Consider the following 24,873-nt stretch of genomic DNA (forward strand, 5'->3'; position numbering starts at 1 on the left):
TGTCTTCCACATTTTACAGTATGTAGTATAGAAATGCCATTGTTCACAGCTTGATTTAATGGAGACCGGTTACAACTATGTAGAGAAGGAGGAGGAAATCCAGAGAAGAGCAACCAAAGCAAACAGCAGATAAGGTGGGGTAGCTTAGTCACTGTAGTCTTTCCTGCCTTTGCCAATGTAACAAAACCAAGGCCAGACCTTTGTGCTGGAGCACCCTTGAATATTTTGGATGCAGTATTTGATAGCATAGGCACAGCATTTGATGAACTGACAGAAAACATGGATTTACACTATTTAAGATGCATCTTAGCCTGAGTTTGATTAACCTGAGAAAACTGATTGCACTGGATGACTAAAGACAATTAAACTGGGTTAGGCAGACTCAGAAGTACCAGGACTCAGTTTGAGATTTAGTCTGCCCCTTGAAGAATGGGCGGCATAATTGTTCAGAAGACAGAGACCAGAAATTCTTAAGACCTTACCTCATTACATAGGACATCCTGGTCTTTAATTACGATTCCTGCTTTTGGTGATATTTTTCCTTAATTTCACAGAATAAAACAGAATTTGCAGGATCTGGTGTATATCCTTTTATATACAGTGGAATTTCTAAGCTGCATAAGCTATTGACTTCTTTGAGTGTCTGTGTGCTCTGGATTTTGTATTTCTAAATCCAATCGAGAATCAAAACTCCAGAAAGTGTCTTTTGTGTCTGGCACACAGCAGATCAGGTTCTGATCACTTCTGCTCTCTGTGACAGGTACCAGCACTTCCACATCAGCAGTCCCAGACAAAATAGCCAGAATTAAAGTAGATACAGAAGAAAATGAGTGATAAAACACACAGAGCTCAGCATTTAGCAATCTTCTATGGCTCTGCTTCTCAGGCAGGCTGAGAGAGAGATCAGCAGTCTTCACCTGACAGTAATGTTATGCCAAGTGAAAACAAAAGATTAAAGATATTGCCTAATGTAGAATAGGGGTAAGGGTGTCATTATGGTGCTTAAGTTCTTGCTACGTCAGGAGACACATAATGGGATACTTTCATGTTTAATGATTTATAAAAATCTCAAGGGATATTTCCTTCAGTAAATGCAGCATTGCAAATACCTTCCAATGTCTAGTGATAACTGTCACTGGAGACACTAACATCAGGAACTCTAACTACAGGCAACATTAAAACCAAACTGGATGCCTCTTACTCACAGGGCATTAGAATAAGTGGAACAGTAGATGTAACAGCACAACTTTCTTTGAGCTGTAAATGTGTTTAGAGAAAAAGGACACTGCTGAAAGTGTCAAAGCATGAAGTTATGGCGAGGTAAACAGTCATCATGAAATAAAAAGTCTCAGTAGAGCTTTTTGCACCAACAGTGCAAGTGTACACATTCAGAATGTAGGCAAGTAAGGGTGTGAGCACAAAAGAGCACTCTTCATCCAAAGGGGATCCCTACACGTTGGAGCCAGAGTGTTTCAGTTCTCCAAAGCCACAGTTAGGGCCAAATACTCTAAAGCATTCAGAGCTTTTGAGCTCATGCTCGAAGCCCTTCAAAGTCTGAATGTGCCTGAAAGTACGTCTTGGTACCTGGAGGTAGAAGTTTATGTACATGAAGAATTATGGTACTGCTCATATTAGATTTCTCTATGTGTTAATTAAAGGAAGATAACAGACATCGTTTCTTAACAGTGGTGTTGTCACCTGAAAGACAAGTTTGTGGAGCTGAGTTACCAAGAGATTAAAGCAAGACTAGTCTAATTAAATGGCTCCCCTATTTAAATTGTTTTCCAATTTTGTATGGAAATGCAGACCACTGGTGACTTAAGACCTATATACCGTATTCCTGTGATGTGCATTTTGCAGCTAAACTCACCTGAATGTTGAAATTGGGGCATTTGCTGTTTAACTAGAATAGGACTACATTGCTCTGTTTGCATAACGCCATACGAAAACAATAGCAGCAGGACAAATCTGGATTTAAAGGACATCATCTGGAGAAAGACCTTATTTTAGTAGAAATGCAGATAGCAGAGAGAATTTTCAAACAAGCATCTTGTGCTACTTTGGTCATGCAGTGCTTCTGTATGCACTATCCTACTCTTCTAAAATACCCCTCATCACAACACTTCAAGGTCACCTGCTGGGTGTGATGAAGAAATATGGTGCATCACTATTTTAAAGAGAGACATTCCTGCCAAATGAGCTAGAAAGAACAAATCCCACAACAAACCCTCCATCATCTCTTTTCTTTACAACAAGCAGTCTCATTAGAAAGAATGACCCATTGTCTGGAGCCCTTCACTCTGTACCTGTGCTCCATTCTAAAAGAGCACTGCTCAACTATCCTCTGTACTGCTGATGTCTCATATGGAAAGCTGTATTTATTGATCACTACAGATTCTCAAACACACACAGTACAAAGGAATATACACCTGACATAGTCTGCAACAAAGATGTTGCAGAGAAATCAAGCAACTGCAAGCACTAACACTTTCAGGATACCCAACAAGCCCTGTTTTCATGACATAAATTTGCCCACTCATTAATCCCAAAAGTCATTAAACATTTTGAGGATTTGATGGTATGGTACAGGGAAGTATTTGAACATCATGTTAACAGCTGCAGTCAGTTTTCCACCCTTATTTCCAGGGCTTCACTGAAATCTGACATCTCTTTATGACATGGAGCACTCACCATGATGAATGATTCCATTCTCCAATAGCGCCTGTCCCAGGTTGACCCCTTCCTCTGGTTTGCTTATCTCTCCAATCTCTGTGAGCCATGACACAAACTCACTGCAAAGGGAAGCAGAATAGAAACAATTAGCTCTTTAGCTCTGAATATAAGCAGATACATGCCTCTGCAAGTCATCAGCCAACTACAGGAGACTTTCTCCTTAAAGAAAGTGTGAAAATTGTTTGATGAGACAATGCCTCTATTAGGTGGCTCAATTTCCTTCATTTCTGGAGGAAATGCTCTGCAGAAGATCCAGATCTCCTATCCACGACTTTTCCCACCATTCCTCTAGCTCATCATAATTAGCATACACAAAAAAGGAAAGAATTGGCTGGATCTTCAAAGATGCTGCAAATCCTTATTTTATTGAGCAATCCAGAAATCCAAGGGGGAAAAGCAAAGCAAGATTAACCGGCTGCCTTAAAACCAAGTTGGACAGTAGAGAAAACAGCTACATCTATCCCTCCAAGCATTGTGGTCTGACTTAGTTACATATGCTTACCTTTCTTCACTGGGTCTGGTTTCTGTGTCATCATCGTGTGTCCCGTATCCCCCCCTCACCCCCCCCCCCCCCCCCCGGCCAGTGATGTAATTGCATAGGCTTTAATGGAATCACAGTAAGACTTAAGACAGAAGATTCAGCCTAATGAATTCAAGCACACAGCAGTAAGAGAGAGCACAAGTCCCACTGACAGGTTAATTTAAGGTCATTTACTGGAGCTGGTGCCTGGCAGATACATAAGTGATGCTTCTAATTTATAGACAAAAGGTGCTAAGTCTGCCTGCTCATGCAGCACAAAACAAAATCTCTCTCTGGTGAAGGGGAGAGCTGCACATATGGGCAGAATAAAAGCCAAAAATGGATAGATATGTAGGATGTTACTCAATTAGAAACAGTAAGTACAGAAAAGCGGACATTGCAAACCTGATGAATAGAGCACTGCCAAAGCCCTAGGGAGCTGAGCTGTTTGCCAGGTTAATAAGTGATTATACTAGAAATGTGTTAAATTCATAGGGAAGAACAAAAGGAATATATGAAAGCAGAGTGACATATGGGAAACCTGAGTTCAGTAAACCACTTGGGTGCTTGCCAACATGCAGAGGTTTGCTGCTTATCAACACCAGTATCCATGCCTCCACTTGTGGGTTCAAAATGAAGTATTTTTAGTCTCTTCATGTTTATCAGAGCTGACTCATCTAAGCTGTAGGTAGTATTTGATTTTGCCTTTAGAATAACAACAATGTCAGTACTGAAAACTTCGGTTTGCTGAGGGGCTACTCTGTAACTGTCATAATGTAGAAAAAGCAGGAGAATCTATTCAAGTATGCCAGGGGAATCCCATGGAAACCAGCAGAGTTTTGTAAAACTCCTAAAGCCAGAGTACTGTAGTGATGAGTCAGACTCTCTATCTCCTAAGGAGAGCTCATTCTCAATTTCCCAGTGATTCTCAACTGTTTCTGAAAGTATTTAAAAGCTGAAACACAATATAAACTGCAGAGGGAGGAAAAGTAAGAATGATCCTCCACACTCATTACTGAGAATACAAGACACACTCTGTGGAGCGCCCCATCACAGACATGCAGGCCAATGGCTCTAATCATGTTAAGTACCCAGGGTAGATGCCCAGCTGCTATATATTTTTCCATCAAGCGCAATGGGTCTATGGCAGTTTACAGCACTTAAACAGTTGCCCAAAACTTCAGCGGAACACCGCTACCCTGTTAGCTTTCCTGCTGCTTTTATTTGGAACTGTGTCCCTGGAGTTTATTTGGATTGTAAAGGTAAGGCAGTCTTCTGAAAGTTTGAAATTGCAAGCTGAAAAAGGAAAATAACTGAACACTATTTTACAGCCCTGAAGCTTCAGAACCATGGGATGGTTTTCTTAAGAGCTACTTTAAGACTTCTGTGGCATTTGATTCATAAGCAAAATCAGTTATTGTTTGCTCTGAAGGCTTTATAAGCACTGAAAGTGCATGATCCAGAAACATTCCAAGAAGTTTTTTAGGTATATGCTGGACTGTTGTTAAAAAAGCATCAACCCAAAAAGTGGATGACAAAGCTTGATTTGTTTCCTCATCTTGTCCTAAGCAGTTCTCCAGTACAACTGTGCTGCCATGCTCAGTTCTCATCTGGCATGCAAGTCAGGACACCATTTCCCAACTATACCTCTGAAATTAAGGGACTTAGAACAGCTGGGTTTCTACTCAAGAAATACACAGGAAAATCCAACCCATCTAGGTTTGTGCAATCTGATCAGATATGTTTGGAGTCTACTGAGGTTAATAGATCCTCTCTATTACAAGTTCAATACAGTTCAAAGTTTTGCAATCAGTTCAGTGCAGCGCTGAAAAGAAGCATAGCAAGCATAACAGTTACACATACTGGCACCAACACACATCTTTCCCACTGTATCACTAGTCACATGCCTAAATGCCAGTACACCTGAGGAGTGGTTAGCAAAATGGATTTGCACTCAAGCAAGTCAGTTGCTGAAGTTAAGTTCAATAAACAGTCTTATAAATAAATGCATGTGATTTCTGAAGTTATTAGGATTAATTCATGCTCTTTTTTACCTGCAAACACATTTTAGCTCTTGAATTATTAGATGTCATCTGATATCCAAAGACCAAGAGAAAAATTATTTTTTGTGGCCTTAGTGTTACTCTTAGCTGCATGTAGCAGAAAACCACTAAGTACATGTCAGCACAGCTATTAGTGACTCCCTTAGGCCGGAATATCTGAAAAAATGAATACGTCACAGCTAATATGCATTATTCAGGGGAAGCCCCAGGAATGATACCAAAAGTCTGCAAGCCATGACCGGATTGTACTGATTGAATTGCACTCAACTGAGTTGCCCAGGACTGGACCAAAAAGTGACTGTTGAAAACTTATTTTCTATGGGGAAGGCTGGAACATTAGCAGAAATAATGCTTTTGTTAGAGATCAGGATACCTGTAGGTATCTCAGTCTGGGCTCAGTTACCCATTCGCAAAGTTAGGTCAAGTCCTCACTACTGGAGCGTCAGGTGGCTGTCAAGCAAACTAAGGGCAATGAGCAGGAAAGATTGTGGAGCATGTAAGAAAACAGACATTTTAGAAGAAAAAGGAGTAGCAGGAAATCCCAGGAAACACTTGAGACTAAGCAAAATATCAGGGAATCCACAACAGACTCATGTATATCAGCACTGGAAGAACATAAGTTTCTCATCTGGTACTTCTTGTTGCATGGAAAACAGGAAATGCCATATCATGCCTCCAAAATCAGAGCTTAAAGGTTTCAATTTGAATCCAGCAAGATAACTGGGGGGGGGGGGGTGAAGAAGAAAAAAGTAACCAAATCTTGCCAGCCTATGCTACCAGTTTGCCTTCTGTCAGGCAGAAAGACAATGCATCATTTCCACACCCTGTACGCAAGGAATGCTGCCTGCAAACTGCCGTTACAGAGACCAGGGGGAGGGAAGGGAAATGAATGGATAATCTGCCTTTCAGAACTTTTTTTCCTCCCACAGCTGATCATTTGAATCATAAACAGCTGAGGTGGAAAAGTCTTCTCAGGTCAACTAATATGTCTCCCTATATGCCATGCAGGACATTTCCCTACAACAGCCCCACTGCTACCATACCTCATCTCTGATCTGATTTGTCCAAGGGGTCTCTCTTCTACTGCTTCATACATGTCATTCTTAAGAATTATTTTGTAATATCTAGCCTGAGTGAAAGAGTTTTCTTCCAGCCAATAAAGCCCTGTACTTCTAACAAATGCATCAGGTCTCCTGATGCACAAAATTTCATTTGTGTCTGTTGACAAACAGGAAAATTCTAAATTCAATCCTGAGACCTGGACAGTTCTGCTGGATTTAAACATCACCTGGTAAGCATTTGCTTGTATACAAAAGAGGATACAGGTTAGGCCACCAACAGCCCTGAGCTTGTGGGAGTTAAGGTATTTTTTCTTATTCCTTTTGCTGATTTGAAACAGCTGTTATGAGTTACTGTACAACAGAATGAGCTGTCACTGTACAGCCTGCACATGGCATAAAATAGAAATCAATGATTAATTTTAATAAATCACAACTATAATAGGGGTTATGGCCTTTTCAATTAAGCAGCATCAAAGCACATCTGATCTGACCTTAGAATACCATCCACAGAAAATCCAGAGTCCATTCTTTTAGTTGGTATGAAAGGGCCTTTTCAATTCAAATGCCACTTACTTGCCAAGAAAGCACTTGGGAACAGTACTTAATTTTCTCCTCCTGTCTTTGATAAGGTTCACTTTCTTGCTCATCATCATTTGGTACAGCTTCTCTCCTTTCTCTGCAATCATGACATATGCATCCCTCTCCATTCCCAGTTTCAAACCTGGAATACAAAGCAGAAATTCTCTCAGATCCTTAACATCAGATAAAGTGTTTGCTGAAAGTCAAAAGCTGAGGCCAAACAGAAAAAAAATGGTAGAAACACAAAAATTAACTGACTTCTTTTCCAAAAAAGAGGGAAATTGGGTCATTTATTTATCTGAATAAAAAGCTGTCATTGGTGAGTTTAGCACCACCGAGACGCTTGCAGCTTTTCTTCTCCATTTTAAAAAGTAGCTTTAAAATTATGGTTACATCACATCCATCACACAAAGTAGAATGATTTACAGAACACAGAGAAGTTCCAAAGCAAGATAAAACATATACCTTCTGAAACTGATTTCCTGTTGTAATTTCACTTTTGACCCTGAAATAACTGCTGGCATAAGACTTGTTTGAGGCAGCTGAATGCCTGACAGAGCAGATGACTTTTTGAGTGTTCTATTACTTGAAGCCAAAAATACAAAACTGCTGAAATCAAATTCACATCCTTAACTAAATCAAAACTAGACAGGAACATTATTTTCTCACCCTTTCTTAATTAGCCTATTTACTAATACTCCGAGGCTAAAAATACAGTTTGACAATCACATTATCCAGTCAATGAAAGAAATACTGAATGATTTAAGGAATGATAGATAATTGGATATAGAGAAAAATTCACATCCACTTTGTATGAGTTTCCACATCTCTCATGTTTACTTGAAAATTGCTACAGTCAGGAGGATGATCTCTGAAAACAATATGTGTCTATGTTACAACTATCGTCATAACTGGCATTTTCTGGCACTCTTCCCTTTAGATTTGCAAATTGCTTGAGGAGGGCAGCATATGAGAAAAGCTGGTTTTGTTGCTGTAGATGTTTTGTCTCTTCTAGCCTGAACAAATCATTTTGTTTTCTGGCTATGTTATTTTCTAGAACTTGCAAATCTAGACAACTCTGCAGTTCAAAACAAAGGCACAGATTTGAGACATCTCTAGGCTTAGCTTTAAAACAGGGAGCCTGAATTGGTCCTGTACTTACATGCCTAATTTTTACAGAGATTGACATTAGGCAGAATTTAAGTGATCAGTGTTAAGGCTACAAGATGAAACCTGTATGTTCTTTGGGAAGAGCAGTTCACCCTCACTGGACATAAATCCTGTTGCTCTATGGTAAGATACTGAAATGAATTAATTGTCTTCTGTGTCATCAGAGCTGCTTTCTAGCTTTTTGTAAATGTTTAATGCATTTGTTTTAGAGGCTTGAAATGCACGTTCCAGAAATTAGTCTTGCACAACATTTTGTCTTTCAAATACAGTATTTCTTTCATGTGTCCAATATCTGGCTAAAGCTTTTGGCTCCACAAATCCCCTGGCTTATTGCCGTTATTCTTCCACCTTCTTATTTCTCCAATACTGTGATCCAATCCAATGCAAACGCTGACACGTGTAGCTGAGGCTAATTTGCAACGTGAACTTGTGATAGAAAACAGCCTGTGTAATAGTATACATGTTTCCTGCTGGTCTTACATCACTGAATTCCCCAGGCTCTGATGTAAATGGCAGGCTGGAATGCACATTCTACCCAACTCATCCTACAGAATTGGGAATCTCACCAGGCTTTCTAATCCAAACACTGATATCTCTGTGACTTTGTAAGTACTCTGATCCAAAGGAGATTTTCCAGTAAGGCCTGGAATGTCTGCCAGAATATCCATGCTTATCCCGAGTGCCTGTCATCAGCTGCCACATCATAAAACTATATGACAAAAAGATTCAGAAAAAAACCCACTCTTACTAGACAATGCTGCATGGAAAACTTTGAGAAACTTTCTATTAAGCAATAGTTCTTCTCCCTTCCTAATATTTATTTCTGTCACCTCCCCATATTCTCAAGCTCCCTGTTTATATATGGCCTGTTTTTTTAGTCCTGTCTTTTTACTTCTTATTGAACCTTCTCTCTCCTCACACATTTTACCCGATGCACAGGAAATTCCGCAAAGCACTAGCGACCTCACAAAGGGAAAACACTATGAAATCGAAACTCACTGGATCTTTGAGAGATATGATTTAGAACTCTGAGGGTAAAAGTAAGAGCCAAGAAATGTATTTTATTAAAAAAAAAAAAATCATGTGGAAGATCAGGACCCTTACAGTAAAGTGGGATGCAGAACTGACCAATGAGCAAAAATCAAAACTGATTCTCCCTCATGCCTTCAGGTAGTTCTTTTGAATTTACACCATGCCTGATCTACATTTTGAAGGCTGTATCCTTGCTGTTATCAAAAGTATTGGAGTTTATATATGATACAGTATGTTATATTCTATGGTAACAAATAACACTGCAATGTGCATTGTGTTTAGCAGATTAGATGCAAAGTATTGTAACATAAAAACTAAGGTTTGGATTTCAAAGGACATTAAAGGATTTAGATACTCTGCTTTCATTAAACTTCAGTGACAGATCTGTAACTTTCTTAAAATACTTTACAAATCTAAAGCATTATTGCATAGCAAGTACAAGTTCTGAAAACCCACTACTAAAAAAGGGTTTCGGACTGCCCTCTTTCAATATTAGCATAAATGAGCAATTACATCTTTAATGGAGTTGCATGTGCAGAGAGGGAAATGACTTCTAAAAGGCACAGAATGTTTTAAAATAAGTGTCATTTTCTCTGGCAATGATCTATTATTGTTCCCATTGAGCAAACAGGGAAGCAAGTTAACTTGTGAAAGATAGTTCCAACTTTTAAAGGAACTCAGAACTTTTATCACCTACCCTGATCCATGGCTTCGTGAGCTTGCTTCTATTGTACAATACTATTTCAAGATAAGCTTAGCTTTTATTTCATTCCACAAGAAAAGATAAAAGTGACAAGCATCTGCATACATCTGACACTGTTCTGTCTAAGTGTAATATTTCTAAAGTTCTTCTCCATGAGCTGTTCTGTTTATTTCAAGATCATGGAGGCAGAGTTTGTGAGAACGAGTTTGTGTCACTGCCTCTGGAAAAAGGTTGCAAGCTGGATTTTTTTCTTTGCTTTTACCAATAAATAAAATAAAATTTTATCTTATTTACAAATAAAAGACCAACAAATGAAATTGATTAAATGTAATTTTTTTTCCCACAGTAATTCAATGCATCAAAGAAACTGACTCTGGTCAGTTATTTATTTAATAAATATACTGACACAGGTCCATAAAAACCCCAAGGCACACATTCAGAAATATTTGTCTTCAACCACTTGATTTTCCTTGTCATTAAGGATAGATTTTAATTCTGCCCATGGAGAAAAAACTGCAACCTTTTCTTTTCTCTCGGATACTTATACATGCCTGTACATTTCTCCTTTGTACACAAGTTCATTCAGTGCATTGGAAAATACATTATCCACTTACTCTCTCTCTGCTCCCTTTCCTTGATTATAGCATCCAGCCATTTCTGTTTGTCCTCTGCAGTCTTGGCCATGCAAACAAACCATTTGTTTTTGGCTGTGTTGTGTATCTTCCAGCCATTTGTCACAGTGTAGCCGTTGCTGTGGTAATCTGCTGTAAAAACCCAAAGCACAATACACACAGTGAACAGAAGGCCTGCTACTTTAATCAAATCAGTGTGGGACACCTTAATTAAAATTTTCTCCTTTGAAGAGCTTGATTTCTGGAGATGTTCCTCATGCATCAGTCTTACTGACTGTCTGTGTGACTGTTTTCTTACTTACCACTCTGGAAGTACAAATATTAATAGAAGTATCCATGGCTAGGCTGTTCAAACTGACTGAATGTTTCAGTCCTAAGAGTGACACTTTGTAATTTTACCTCAGAAGAAGAACTAAAATATTTTAAATACAATGACATCAGTGAAAAAGTCTATGATGTTTGTTTAGGTTATTTGTTCTGAACTTTTGGAGACATGCTAACTTCTTGCACTGTAAGGATTTTTGTCCACAGGACATGGGAACTCTAAGTGTCAACTGTTTAAAGGATATAATATTAATTCCCGACTTATTACAATAGGAGCAGGGGCTGGTGTGGCCTTTGTAGATGAAATTAGAAACCCATCCTTCTTCCTGCCTGTGTCAGAACACAAAAATCGTAACACAACTGCCATTCCCATATTGCATTCACAGCCACATTCCATGCTACTGATTTGATGCTAAGACTAATATTTGGTGGTATTCTAAATGAGAAGAAGATCCAGAAGTTCTGTTATTATAGCTGTAATGGCTTAAGATGTAAGAAAATAAAGGATGGAAAGAAGATAAAATATCTTTTACTAAATTAACTTGGATTAAGAGAAAAAATAGACAAGCTTCGGGGTACACAAACTCTTCATAAGGTCATTTCAGAATGAAGGACAAGTGCCTAAAAGCCTGTCCAGTCTTTCAATTATATAAGTTCATCTAATAACAAATGCATCAGAAGTTACATAGCTTACTTAATATTTCATTAAAGGAGATGGATGAGTACTTTTGTACCAACTTCCAACATAAGACCTGGACTTGCTGTGTTGTTAAAAGACAGTATTTGGTCTCCTACCTGTTCCATCTTCTACATTCTCCACCTCCATGACTTCTGTATTTATTCGGCCCCTGAAGATATAAAGGGACCCATTGATTGACTTTGTCCGTTTAGATGGCTTTTTTCCAGTAACTCTGCAATTAGGATTTAGACTGTTAGCAACACATAAGCAAATAGTGTAACACATATATGCATAAATGAATCTGATATGACCATTAAAAAAGGATTCCAATGTAGTGTTTTGTGGTATTTGACCATGTCTCTGATTTTAAATAATTGGAATAATCAATCAGCTCACAAAGATAATCGTACAACAGTGTCAGTACGGCGATAAAGAGTTTATTTTGCAAGATTATGTGAAGATTGGGATGCCTTCAAGATTTACATTCTTGATGAGTAACTGATTGAAATGCCAGTACAACTGAACTGTGTGTGGCTTTGGGATGAAAGCTGCAGTATCACCTGACACAATGTTAGATTTGCTTCCTTTGTTTACCTAAAACTTTGATAAATTTGTTGTATGTGTACCAAGTTTCAAATATGAAATGAAACATGTAAATAGGCTAGTGTCACATGGTCTGTCATATGTGTGTTAAATGTCATTATATGTGGCACTTGTGAAAGTGCTGCTGTGGTGATTTTGCACCAAAGTTTACCTCCTTATCCGTAAGCTTTATAGTGTCTCTGTTGAAATGTCTTGTAAAACATTTCAGGAAAGCACTTTTTATTGCTAATTATGTTCTGATTTTTATGTCTAGAATAGGTTTAAAACTATCCAACTGACACCTGCTGAGCTTTAATATCTAAGAACAACCCTGCTATGTGAATGAAAACACAACCGGTCAAATGATCATCATTTCAGATGGCAGGTGTCCAAACTCTGTACAGTGAAGAGATTGCTGTGGCAACTTGCCAGGAGCTCATAAGATTCAAAGAATATTGCAATAAAAACAGCTGGGGAAAAAATTTCTGTCAAAGTAAAATAGCTATGATAAACTGAGGTGAGAGGAGAATCACCAAGTTTTTCTGAACAATGTTTTCTTTTACAGCTAGCTTTAGTGACAAATAGACATTTAGTGATGACCCTATATTTACATCCAATCAGACTGACAGGGACTGAGATCTTGGAGCTATTAGATCATTTCCTAAAGACAACTGTTGGAGTCAAAAGAAAAACTGTCCTGGCAGCCTTACTGAAACCCTTTAAATACTCAGCCCATTTCCCCACATGAAACATATTGTTCCTGACATCAGGATTTAATTTAAACAGCAGTCTATGATCCTGCTAAAAACACAAAACAATACTCAGCCCTGAAAATCTATGTCATCAGTTTGTCAGACTTCCCTAAGCTTCTGCAAAAGATGAGATTGCAGTCTTAGCTCTAAAATCACAGAACTAATTCTGATTCTAAACACATCTTAAATTGGTCTCAACAACACTACTCCTCATTTACACTATTGTGAAAAGATATGATGCCCAAATTCAAATGGCTGCATTGTTGACTACTTATCAAAGACTGAGGCCTGAATTTTGGTTGCACTTTTTGATCAAGAAAAACTCCAGTGATTTCTACAAAATAAGCATAGTGTAAGTAAGATGAGAACCAAGTCATTCAATTTCAAATTAGGAACAGACACAGGCAGGTTTTGGTGTGTTTTTTTTTTTTTTTCAAAATTTGTGTTCCACTAACATGTCAGTTGTTTGTCAAGCAGCTGGCCAAATGATCACACCAGCACAACTGGATAGACATTAATTTCCACCCTGGACTAATTATAAATAGCAGCAAGACAGAAGAAATATCCAAAATTAAAGTTGCTTAGCGATCTCTAAATATATCTTTTACATTAGGCAATTCCCAGCAGACTTAATAAAATATTCTATTTTTTAATGGAAATCAGATTCTTGACATTTCATCAGTTCAAGCTACATTATTAGACAAATACAAACTATATCGATCCTTTGGGAAAATCAAAGTGTTACAGCAGCCTTCTCCAAAATCAAGCCAAACTACAGAGTAGCTCTGTAATTATCTCCTGTACAAAAACCAGAGAGTTGCTTAAAAGGCAGTAGAACATTTTGTTTTCTAAATCTTGGTATTCCAGGAAAAATGCCTGGACAGTGTGGGAGGGGCTAGGCTAACCTGAACTACAAAAACAGGATTAGAAAACCAGTTTCCAATAGCTCTGAAGAAGTAAAAGATTAGATATCAAATTGATTTTTTTTTAAAAAAGGAATAGTTTTCTGTTAGAAGACACATAATTTCTGAACTCTGTTTTATATGGAAGTTTGGATTTTGACAAATCTGGTAAAGTGTCAAAATGAAATGTTTCATCTTTCTTGCTTAATTTCAGCACAGTCAGAATGCTTCAGTTAGATAATATTAAAAGCCATATAAGATTGAATTCTGAAAATTTTTTTAAAATTTAATTTAAAAGTTTATATCACATTCCAATAATTTCTAATGTAGACTTCACCTAATAATTTGTATTTATGTTGTATAGTTTCAGCATTATCCACACAAAAAGTCTGAACATTCCCAGCTTAATGGTTCCAAAATTCCCACTGAACAAAAATCTGGGAAATAAACCCAAATTCTGAGATACAAGAATTTTCTTCGGAGAGAACACTCTGGTTCTTGAGAATTTCTAATTGGGTTGGCCACTCTACTTGGCCATCACCAGTAAAGAAGTATAACTTGAAGATGGGGGAGGATATTACAGGAAAGAAAGGACGAGGAGAATCTGGACTGTAGAGAATGCATTTTTGTCGTGGTTTAACCCCAGCCAGCAACTAAGCACCACGCAGCCACTCACTCACTCCCCCCCCACCCAGTGGGATGGGGGAGAAAATCAGGAAAAGAAGTAAAACTCCTGGGTTGAGATAAGAACGGTTTAATAGAACAGAAAAGAAGAAACTAATAATGATAATGATAACACTAATAAAATGACAGCAGTAGTAATAAAAGGATTGAAATGTACAAATGATGCGCAGGGCAATTGCTCACCACCCGCCGACCGACACCTAGCCAGTCCCCGAGCGGCGAAAAACCCTGCCCCCCCTCCCAGTTCCTAAACCAGATGGGACGTCCCATGGTATGGAATACACCGTTGGCCAGTTTGGGTCAGGTGCCCTGGCTGGGCATGAGAAGCTGAAAAATCCTTGACTGTAGTCTAAACACTACTGAGCAACAACTGAAAACACCAGTGTTATCAGCATTCTTCACATACTGAACTCAAAACATAGCACTGTACCAGCTACTAGGAAGACAGTTCATTCTATCCCAGCTGAAACCAGGACAATTTTAAATTTAGAAGAGACCAAGACATGAGAATGAGACTGGAGCTGTGAAGTTGAAAAGCTTAAGAATTGAAATACAGTATAATTGCTGCAGAAGGAAATTGTCTTCCACACTGCCAATGCTATTTCAACAATAAGCAGCAGGTGTTAATAATGCTTAAGTTTTAAAAGGTGGAATGATGCAAAAATTGTTACCAGGATAAGGAAGACAAGGCACAGAACACAGGGGCTGCAAATGCTGAACAGCAACTTGCTAATCTTCATCTCTTCCTTACTCCTCTGTGCCCTGCATCTATTTAATGTTTTCTTAGTCTTCTACCTTCCCCTTTCTTGGCTTTATATCATTTTTCATGTCACCCTCTTCTGCTTGGAAAAACCTCACAATGAAAGTTGGCAAGGCCACCTTCTTCGCATCACTCCTGGAGACCCATCTGCTCTGGGAAGCCTTCCATCTGTAAGAACTCACTCTGTGTTTTTTCTGCACTGTATCGACTTCTGTCTTGGGACTGTGCACTTCACAGGGTGGGGACCCCATTACTGTCTGGCATATTTATCCTAACATATAGTCACTTCTTTCTCATACAGTCTAAGTAACAGCAATAGTCAAGAACAGAGGAAAGTCACATCTGTGACTCAGCTCTACAGAGAGCAACAGGGAATACAGTGAGTGATCAGTAATTGATCATACTTTCAACTTAAAAAAATTCTGAATGGTCCCATTATAAAACTGTAAAGACAGAGGGACTCACCTGGATTTCCTCTTGCAATAAACCAGTAGATTATCAAACAGAAAGAACATTCTCTCCTGGATGTTTCCTGCTGAGATTTTTAACAAAGTCCCTTGGAGCAAGAGCTGTGTGCAGATATCTGTCAGATTTGACCCCTGAAACATTGAAAAGAGATATTGTTTACTTTTAACTTCTTTTGTGTGTGAGCAATGAAGGATTTTTACTAGAACACTGCATGTTATTAAACTGTGAAATAACTGATACACTCATAAGGAGGAAGTCCTCAATTTCTTAATGTGGCTAAACACAACATGTTTTCTCTGGATTACAAATTTTTTTTTTGGAGTCCTCATACACTACAATAAATCTGCCCTTTTAAACTCCAGGAGACTTTTTCCCAAAGATATCTTTCACTCTCAAAGCAGCTGTATTGTGAGTCTCTCAAGACCATTAGTCTTCTCTTCATACTCTGAGCTATCATTGCAAGTATCACAAGTGATAGCTTTAGGAATGCTTTATAAAAGAATAATGGTATTTCCATAACATTGTAGCTCTGATACCAACATATGACGCTATTAACCATCTCTCTGCAAAATCATCTCAGTGGTGATATGTCTCTCCAACTCTTTTTGTTAGAAGTATATGCAGGTGCTCTCCTTTCCGGAGTTCTAATAAACACATGCAAGTTAGAAACATAGCCATGAAAATCAGAGGTTGGGTGCTGGACACTGTGCTAGCTACTATGTACAAGCCATTATATGCACTAGACAGCCATAGAGATAACTGAGTTTCGTGTTCAAGACACTTTAGCCTATGAGGATGCCCAGAAGCTGCAAACCACAGAAGATCACTCTAAAACATTCACTCCCCAAACCGCTACTCAGATTATGCCTAGGAAAAGTGATCATACAGTCCTTTAAATGGGGCCCTCTACGACAAAAGCAGTTGGGCTCAAGTGAAAAACAACTATAGGGCTGTCCCAGGTTGCTCTCAGGACAGGCAAACTCCAAGTGACCTCACACCCTGAATGCATACAGCTGCGAATCTGCTCCTCAACTGCTCCATTGACTAAACAAGATAGTTTGGCTAAACCTTAGGCACTAGCCTTAAATTCCTTGATCTGGTATTACTTCAAAGGTACAAGAGCATCCTATCAATAAAGGTTCCTTTTCAGAAAAACTCTCTGAGGCCTTAGAAACATTTACCACCCAGTTCTGGATCACTCATTAGTTTTTAGATTTCTCTTTGAGTTGGGAGGAAGCACATCCAAGGGTAACAGTAACTTCCTTCCACAGTCAGCATGCAGATAAGGAAGTAAATTAGATGGTATGACCCACTGCCTTGAGTCTTACTGGAAAAGAGAACTGACTTTGGATTTCAAGACATTTATTATCAACAAAACTGCTTGATTTCCAAAGGTCCCTTAACCCTATATTCACAAATAATAGAAAAATTTTGTAAAACACAATTTATCCCACTTAAACTGAAGACATCTCTGTACATAGGCATGAAATCCAGCTCCATCTATAAAGTTACCCCAGAAAGATCTGTTTGATTGTGTTTAGACATTGCACGAGTAATTTATTTTTTTTTGGGGGGGGGGGGGGGGGAGTTGAGGAAGGCACAGTCTGGTCCCATCAAGCTATTCAGGGAAAGTCACTGAATTGAAATCAGCCTTTCTAAATGCAATGCAGTCACTCTAAAGGTGTGAATGAAGCTCTGATTACATGATTTTCTAAACCGAATCTTGCCAGCTGTACTGTCCATGTCTTGCTTTTAGTTAACAAGGAAGCAGCTATTCTTTAAAGGCTGCCAAGTATGCAATACCAATTTGTGTGTTTCACATATGTGTTTCTACACATTCTGGACAGAATGATGCAGGAACTAGCTAGATGCAATAGTTTCATCTACTGTGCCAATATGTTTTTATTTTCTTAATCATTCCACAGAAAGAGTTAATACATGTCCAGAAATGAGCACTTGTTATTTTGAAAATGACCTGTTGACCATTACTATCTCCAGAAGAAATCACTGTATCTCAGAATTACGACCCCAGAGGCATACTAACAAATACACAAATAGGAATAGATACTAACTGACTGTACAACATAAAAGCATGCTCCTCATGTGGTTTGCCCATGCAAAAACCTGGGCTTCAGAGCACCTCAACATCAAGTACTTAGTTTTCTCAAAGATACCGAAAGATAGCAAAAGTAATGAACACAGTGACACCAGTAATTGGAGTCAATCTTTTACTGACACAGGAATTGCTGGGTAAAATTATCTGGCCTATTTTGTGCAGGAAGTGAAAGCAAATGATTGCAACTGTTGCTTCTCACCTTAAGAATCTAAGAATCTTTATTTTTCCATCAGACCCATCACGATGGTATCTAAACACTGTTGATGCATTTCCTGTTTGCTGTTGACCTAGCTACTTCTATACTATTTATACCCATTTGAGAGGTTTTTCAATAGTAAGAAACAGAGTAAGTAAGAATATTTATTTGATATTTTCAGAGTCAACACAGTATTTCTCACCTTTCCAAGTGGGACCAAGCTGCAGGGAAAAAAAACCCAACAAACTCAAAGAAAAAGAAAGCGTCATGGCTAGTAGAATTGCAAATTACAGCCAATTATAAAATGATTGATCTGCCTAAGCACTAACATATATCTTACAAGTCATGCTGTTTTGTGATGGGGGTTTTGCTTTTCTATGCATTTCAGACTGGGAGAATTTGAGGATATGTAGCAATTGTTCACTAAAAATAATTCACAAGGACTCGTGAGAAGGAGCTCTCCCCACAGAAAAATCAATATATAATTAACAGAAACAGCATATTAACTTGTTCTTCACTAAGCAAACAAAAAGATTGTATACAAAAGTTGGTCTTCTCATGCATCCTCTACTTTTCTTTCCCCTTTTTTAAACTAATCTTTGTTTCCCAGAAGGGTTAACCAGAATCAAATCGACTTGCCTGAGACTAATCCACAACATACATCTACAAGGATTCTGTGCATTCCAAAAGAATGAATCTGAGCAGAGTTCATTTTGATGAACAGATCTCTGATTAAGCTGCAGGCCTTCAGCAGCTTCCCAGATTTGGCCTACTTTAACACATGTCCTCATTATAATCTGTCTCAGAAAGACACTGACAGGACGATGCCAATATATGCTCAGTATATGACAGTGACAGTTGTATTAGGGAGATGCGGATTGGTGGGTGGAGATGTTGAAGAAAAAATGTTGAACTGATGAAATATCTCTAAAAAACAACTATTGCTCTTAGTGAAGTTACAGATGACTCGCAAGCACAAGCAGAAAAGACTCTGCAAAAGCAAAATGATGTTACGTTGTTCTTCACGTTGGAAATATTGAGGGTGGCACTGATGGTGATAGGATGAAGATCAGACCAGGGATGGTCCATTGGGACACCTGGAAGGAAGTGCAAAGTCATAGAAACCAGTGAAACTGCTGGTCTGGTTAAACAGAAACATTAGACAAGGTGGAGCCTGTTCCAAATTATGTGAACAAACTGATGCCAAACTTCATGCTGGGCTGCTTTTATACTCCCCCGATTCAGGCTACTTCCCTTATAATCGTAAAATACTTGGTCATAAGTAAGCTGATCTTCACTTCTTTCTGACAGTTTAGATGCCTTGGATTAAAACAGTTGGAAGCTGTAGGCCTTGTTGAATTAATATGTATGGTATATAACCATACATACAGGGCACCAGTGTTTCAGAATCCATATCCATGCTAACAGAAAAGGGAAATTTTCTATTTCATAGGAGAGACTGCCATCAGGTAAACTAAAAATAGGCATCAATTTGCCTTATAGACTTCCTCCTCCTACAGCCAGCTCTGTGGCTTATAGCACTGCATTGTTAAGCTAAAAATTTCTTTAATTCAGCAATTTCGGCTTTCCATAGAGAGAAGTTAGGAGCCCTTCTCATTAGGAATAAACTGTGAAATGCATCTGAAGGAACTAAAAACAGTTAAATAGCACGTTGCTCTAGGGTCATAATTTGTAAGACCCCTAGCACTGTGAAGATATTAAACTGTCAGTTTCAAGTTTCTTTACGTGTACAGAAGAAAAAAAAAATGCAATCATGTTGAGCATTGGCCTGTATCTGTGATGTATAAAGCTAGTTTTCCTTCTTTTAATGTGCCACTAGAATAATTTAGAGATGTTTTACAGCTTTCTGGGATGGAAAAACACTTCTTCCTTTTTGAAATTTTGAGCTGAGTGACCTATGAGACTTTGTTACAAAACAGTGTATATAAAACAATCTGAAAGGGTTTTCAGTCCCAGAATGTTGTTGTAGATAAGTTAAACCCTAATAAAAAAGGAATAAGTCTGAATACCACTTCATTTATGGCATCACGGACACTTCAATCGTCATGCTTCAGGCTCCAGAGTTCAAATCATACCTCTTGCCTAGATGACCCATGAGTTGCATTGATCTGAAATAGATTTAACTACTTCTAGAAGTCTTGCTCTATAGAACATTGTATGACTTTGTTTGCTGAGCTTGCTATCCAAAAATTACACAGCTGGATATCTGGGTTGTTCTCACGTCTTTAGCTGGATGCCAAGAACATCCTTCAGGGAAAAAATGAGCAAGGTTTAAAAGATACACGAACGATAAAAACAACCCAGAAGGGAGTCGTGGAGAGCACCCAAGAGTCCGAACATGAGCAAGTTTACATGACCTCTAACAAAATGTCTTCAGCTAAGAAATCCTCAGCTGGCAATGATCAGCCTTGACATTTCAAATGTCAGTCTCACTAAACGCCGACGCCAATCTCTCCATGAGACCATTTAACACCACTGACTTCCTATAGTGCACCTCCCAGAGGCTTCCAACTCCACTGATTCAAGGGCCTCAACTAAATTCATCACAAGATAACCTGCCAACCCTTTGCACACCATCCTGACTTCCCAGTATTTCTACTGAGTGGCTCTTTTTCCAGACTTCCTCCTCCTCCAAACTTTACGTCCTAGTTTTCTCCCTCTCTTATTTTTCTCCCTTCCGTAGTAAATGCTTCTACCTACACAGATCCACCTACTGACAAACACATCACTAGAAACAGATCCATGAGTAACTTAACTGGAGCAAACACAAATATACCACTTGCTTTCTAATCTAATCCTTGCTAATCTAACATTTATCTTTTATACAGGAAATACGTATGAAGTTAAGTGAGCTAACTTTCAAAGCTCCTGGAAAAACTAAAGGCTTGTAGGAATGTAAAGAGAAACTTTTGTCATTTAGACCAGTCCTGATTTCATCTTCTAGACCTATTGGTCTTTCAGATGAGATCTGTCCATTTGAAAATTCAGTCCATTCTAGCTGTAACACCTTCCTTCCTTTCATAATCCGTTTGTTCTGCTACAATTTAGCAGCAGCCTGCACACCCAAAATAAACACTAAATTCTAAACTTGTCAGAGTGATGCCACCCACACCTTCAAGAGCATTTACACATCACATAAGAAACGGAAATCCCTGTACACAGTATGGGTCACTAAACTTCAGCCCATTAAACTTCATAGCAAACTGCCTCCAGGGAGCTTGCTAGTCCTACATCATACCTCCCATCCTTCAATGTGGGACTGCAACTGTTCAAGGGCTTCCAGTTTCTCCATCTGTCTCTTGGTCTCGTTGATATTTGTGCAGACTGTCTTCATTGCCTGCAATGCATTCTGGACAGCTGGGTGATCAGGATGCTTAGAGGGAGTCCTCTTAGCTAATTCCTTTGAAAAAAAAAAAGAAAAGAAAACATGCAATGTGAACTTAGAAGTGGCTCATGGAAAGGCACAAGCATTAGTGCAATCCCACAGGAAAATGCCAGAACCACTGCAAAATTAAAGAGAAGTTGTGGGCATGTTACTGTAGATGCTGTTCTCTGTTCTTCATCTGTGCAAGGCTGCTGTTTTATATGAATGCTGCTATATAAATGAAGCTATCGCTCACATTAAATATGCCGAATTAAAAGAGCTCAAGCGAAGTATGTTTTGCTGTGTCACGTGTTTGCTTCTAGTGTGAACCAAGGCCAAATAAATTAAAAGATTACATAAAAAAACACACAGTCTTCTTCAAAGACATGAGATGGACTGTTGACCTAGCCATGGTCTAGATGCTATACCAGCCCCAGTGATGTGCATTCAGTATTTCAGTGATGTTGGATCAGGCCCCTTTGATCAAAGAAAAATTCTGCCTATAGCAGGTCTTATCAGGAACCACTAGAGCTATGGATATGGGGTTCTCCATGAACTATGGCCTTACAGGAATACTGCTATGCTGTATACCCCACCCACAGTACTTAAGGAAACGATCAGGTGTGGATTAATCACAAGCCACATGAAGCTTTAGGACCGAGGTTGTTTAGATCTATAACCAGCAGAGAAATGTAACCAAAGTGCAAATCAGATTTACCAAAGAGTGGAACTGCCCTCACGAGAAGCCTGTCTCTTTCCACTGACCAAAGAGGGATTCCAGTGAAATACCTCTCCTAATTCAGATACCTCAGTGTACCAGGTGTCTGTACCCTGGCACTGGCAGGGGGAGGTGCAGGGGCCCCCGTGAGGAGAGGTGAGGGGCTGCCCTGCGCCGCTTCCAGCCGGCTCCACAACAGGCCCGCAGCAGGACCCGGCTGAGCCCATCGGAGAAGCCAGCGGCACCTCTGTGAAAACGTGTTTAAGAAAGGGCAAAATGCAGCAGGGCAGAGAGGAAAAATGTGTGAGAAACAGCCCCATGAACACCAAAGCCTGAGAGGGCAGGGAAGAGGTGCTCCAGGTGCCAGAGCAGAGATTTCCCTGCAGCACCTGGAGAGACCAGGCTGGAGCAGGTATCTCCCTGTAACCCATGGAGAGGGCCATGACAGAGCAGATATCCACGCTGCAGCCCATGGAGGACCACATGCCGCAGCAGGTGTTTATTCCCTGAAGGAACTGTGGCAGGTGGATAGTCCATGCCTGAGCAGGTTCTCCCGACAAGAACTGCAGCCCATATAGGACCCATGCAGGACAAGGCTTATCCTAAAGAACAGCAGCCCATGGAGAGCTAATGCTGGAGCAGAGAAAAGCATGAGGATGAAGAAGCAACAGAGAGGAAATGTTACATACTAACTGCAATCCCCCATTCCCTGTATCTCCTGCACTGCTCAGGGCTGGGGGGAAAGTAGAGGAGTTGGGAATGCAGGAGTGAAGTTGAGTCTGGGGAAAAAAGTGGGGGCTGTGAGGAAGGCGGTTTTGTTTCTCACTACCTAAATATACTTTAAATGGCAATAAATCGAGTCAAGTCTGTTTTGCCTGTGATGGTAAATTACTCAGTCATCTCCCTGTCTTTATCTCAATTCACAAGCATTTTTTCAGCTTATTTTCTCCTTCACCCTGTCAAATAGTGAGACTGAGAGAGCAGCTGGGTGGGCAGCCAGCAGCTAGCCAAGGTCAACCCATCACAGGTGGATAAGCACCTACAGCTCTGGGCATGATGAATCTGTGTATCCAGAAATTGCTGGGAAATTCACTAACCAGAGCTCTCCCATGCTTCTATGTGTCAGGAAATATAATAATCATTTTATGAAGGAAGAAATTAATTTATAGAAGAGTAACTTGTCCAATGGCAAGTCACTTGCAGAACAAAGACTTTCTGGCACTCAGTTCAGTGTTTTAACCTCCAAGACAGGCCCATGGCAAGTGGAGAGGGCTCCCCAAGAGGCAAAGTGGGAAAAAGTGCTGAACTGGGAAAGAGAGAGGGCAAGAGAGCAGAAGGAGTTTAGCAGGGACTCTTCTGCGTATTATGGGGCACATGTTTTGACCTCAGAGATTAACACAGAGACGAACAACATCTCTGCTCTGAAGGGGTTCCTAAGAGACTCTGCTTCACTTGATTCAATGCACAACAGCCCAGTTTAACACTGCTCACTGAAAAACAGCAGTGGGAAAACTTGGGACCTGACAATATTAACCAGTTTGGCAGAAGGGGTAACCACTGTCAACTCACAATTAATCATTTTTTAGACCAATACTATTTTATAGTCAGCCACAATTGGATAAAAATACATTAAAGAAACCTTAACTAAGTCCGGTAATTTCATCTTGATACATAATATGGTGTTTGAGACCCACATTTTTAGACTGTCTGGAATATTTAACTTTCCCGCTATGTTCTGTTTTGCCTCAACATGTTATTTGGTTGTTTAAAAGTCCTGTGTCTAAATGGCAAACTGCTGCTGAATTGCATCATTTTGCATGAAACACAAGTATAGAGTTTGAATATAGTCTGAGAGCCTGCACAGCACTGTGGCTGAACACAGCTAAATTGCTTCAATCCATAGTTCCCACAGCTAAGGGCAAAGACAGCCTGTTACAGTTGTTGTTCATCCAAGATAAGTGATTACAATCCCCAAATGCCTGTCATGGGCTCCAACTAGGCTTAATCTGTGGTCTGATTTGTCTTTTGCTTTTCCACATCAACATGTTAACCTCAGCAAGTGTCTCTTCACCACACAAAATTTTGCCATATTGGCATTAATTTTAAGATTTTTGTGCCATGCTGTCTTGCTTGGCGCTGACATACTCTGATTTCAGGTATGACCCTGAGTATTACTGGGCCTTGCCTTGCCTGAGTTACTTGCACAACCTGTAATACAAGCACTGCTCCTAAACTGAATTATGTCCATACACAACCTCTAGATCAAATTAACTGGTACTTTTAGGCTCTAGTTACATGGCCTGTCAGAGAGTGGAGGGATGTGGGCTGAAGTTCAAGTTCTGCTGAAGCTTGCATTAACTTACAGGGACTATAATAGCTGCTAATCCAGCCATTTTGCTAATCCAGACACTCTGAGCTACTAAATCAAGGATCTTTCTCTGTCCTAGTGTTGATTCATAGATCTGCTCTACAAAATTCTTTAGACAGAAGTCACCTTTAGCATGTGACAGGTTTGTGCATACCTAACTGTACTTTTCTACTAGCAGGAGTAACTGTAGCATAAATAATTAGACTGTGAGGTGCTCAGATACCAGCAAAATTGGAAGGCATATTTGAAAGGAGGAAGCTAGAGTTAAAAGTAGTACAGATTCGTTTCTGCCTTTGCACAGACCCTCTCAGTGCTTCCTCTCTGCTTCCTCACGCTGGTTGGAGTGAGACTTAATTCACTAGGACTAGCAACTATCTTGAGACCCAGCATTACAGAAGTGCAAAATCTGCATCTTGAGATTAAATTAGGTGGCCACTGAGACTCCT

General features: G+C 39.5%; 1 protein-coding gene across 2 annotated transcripts in view; it reads right to left on the bottom strand.

The window, feature by feature from the left end:
* PREX1 (phosphatidylinositol-3,4,5-trisphosphate dependent Rac exchange factor 1) overlaps positions 1–24,873 on the bottom strand; it is a 175,914-nt gene that overhangs the window by 54,580 nt on the left and 96,461 nt on the right. For both annotated transcript variants that reach the window (XM_075018909.1, XM_075018903.1), the window contains exons 6-11: positions 21,216–21,377; positions 15,642–15,775; positions 11,613–11,728; positions 10,476–10,625; positions 6,951–7,098; positions 2,692–2,792 (exon numbers count right to left, since the gene is read on the bottom strand). In XM_075018909.1, the coding sequence (XP_074875010.1) occupies positions 2,692–2,792; positions 6,951–7,098; positions 10,476–10,625; positions 11,613–11,728; positions 15,642–15,775; positions 21,216–21,377 (811 nt within the window). The remainder of the gene's footprint in view (positions 1–2,691; positions 2,793–6,950; positions 7,099–10,475; positions 10,626–11,612; positions 11,729–15,641; positions 15,776–21,215; positions 21,378–24,873) is intronic.

Source organism: Buteo buteo, chromosome 2 (genome assembly GCF_964188355.1).
Source record: "Buteo buteo chromosome 2, bButBut1.hap1.1, whole genome shotgun sequence".
NCBI classification, from domain to species: domain Eukaryota; kingdom Metazoa; phylum Chordata; class Aves; order Accipitriformes; family Accipitridae; genus Buteo; species Buteo buteo.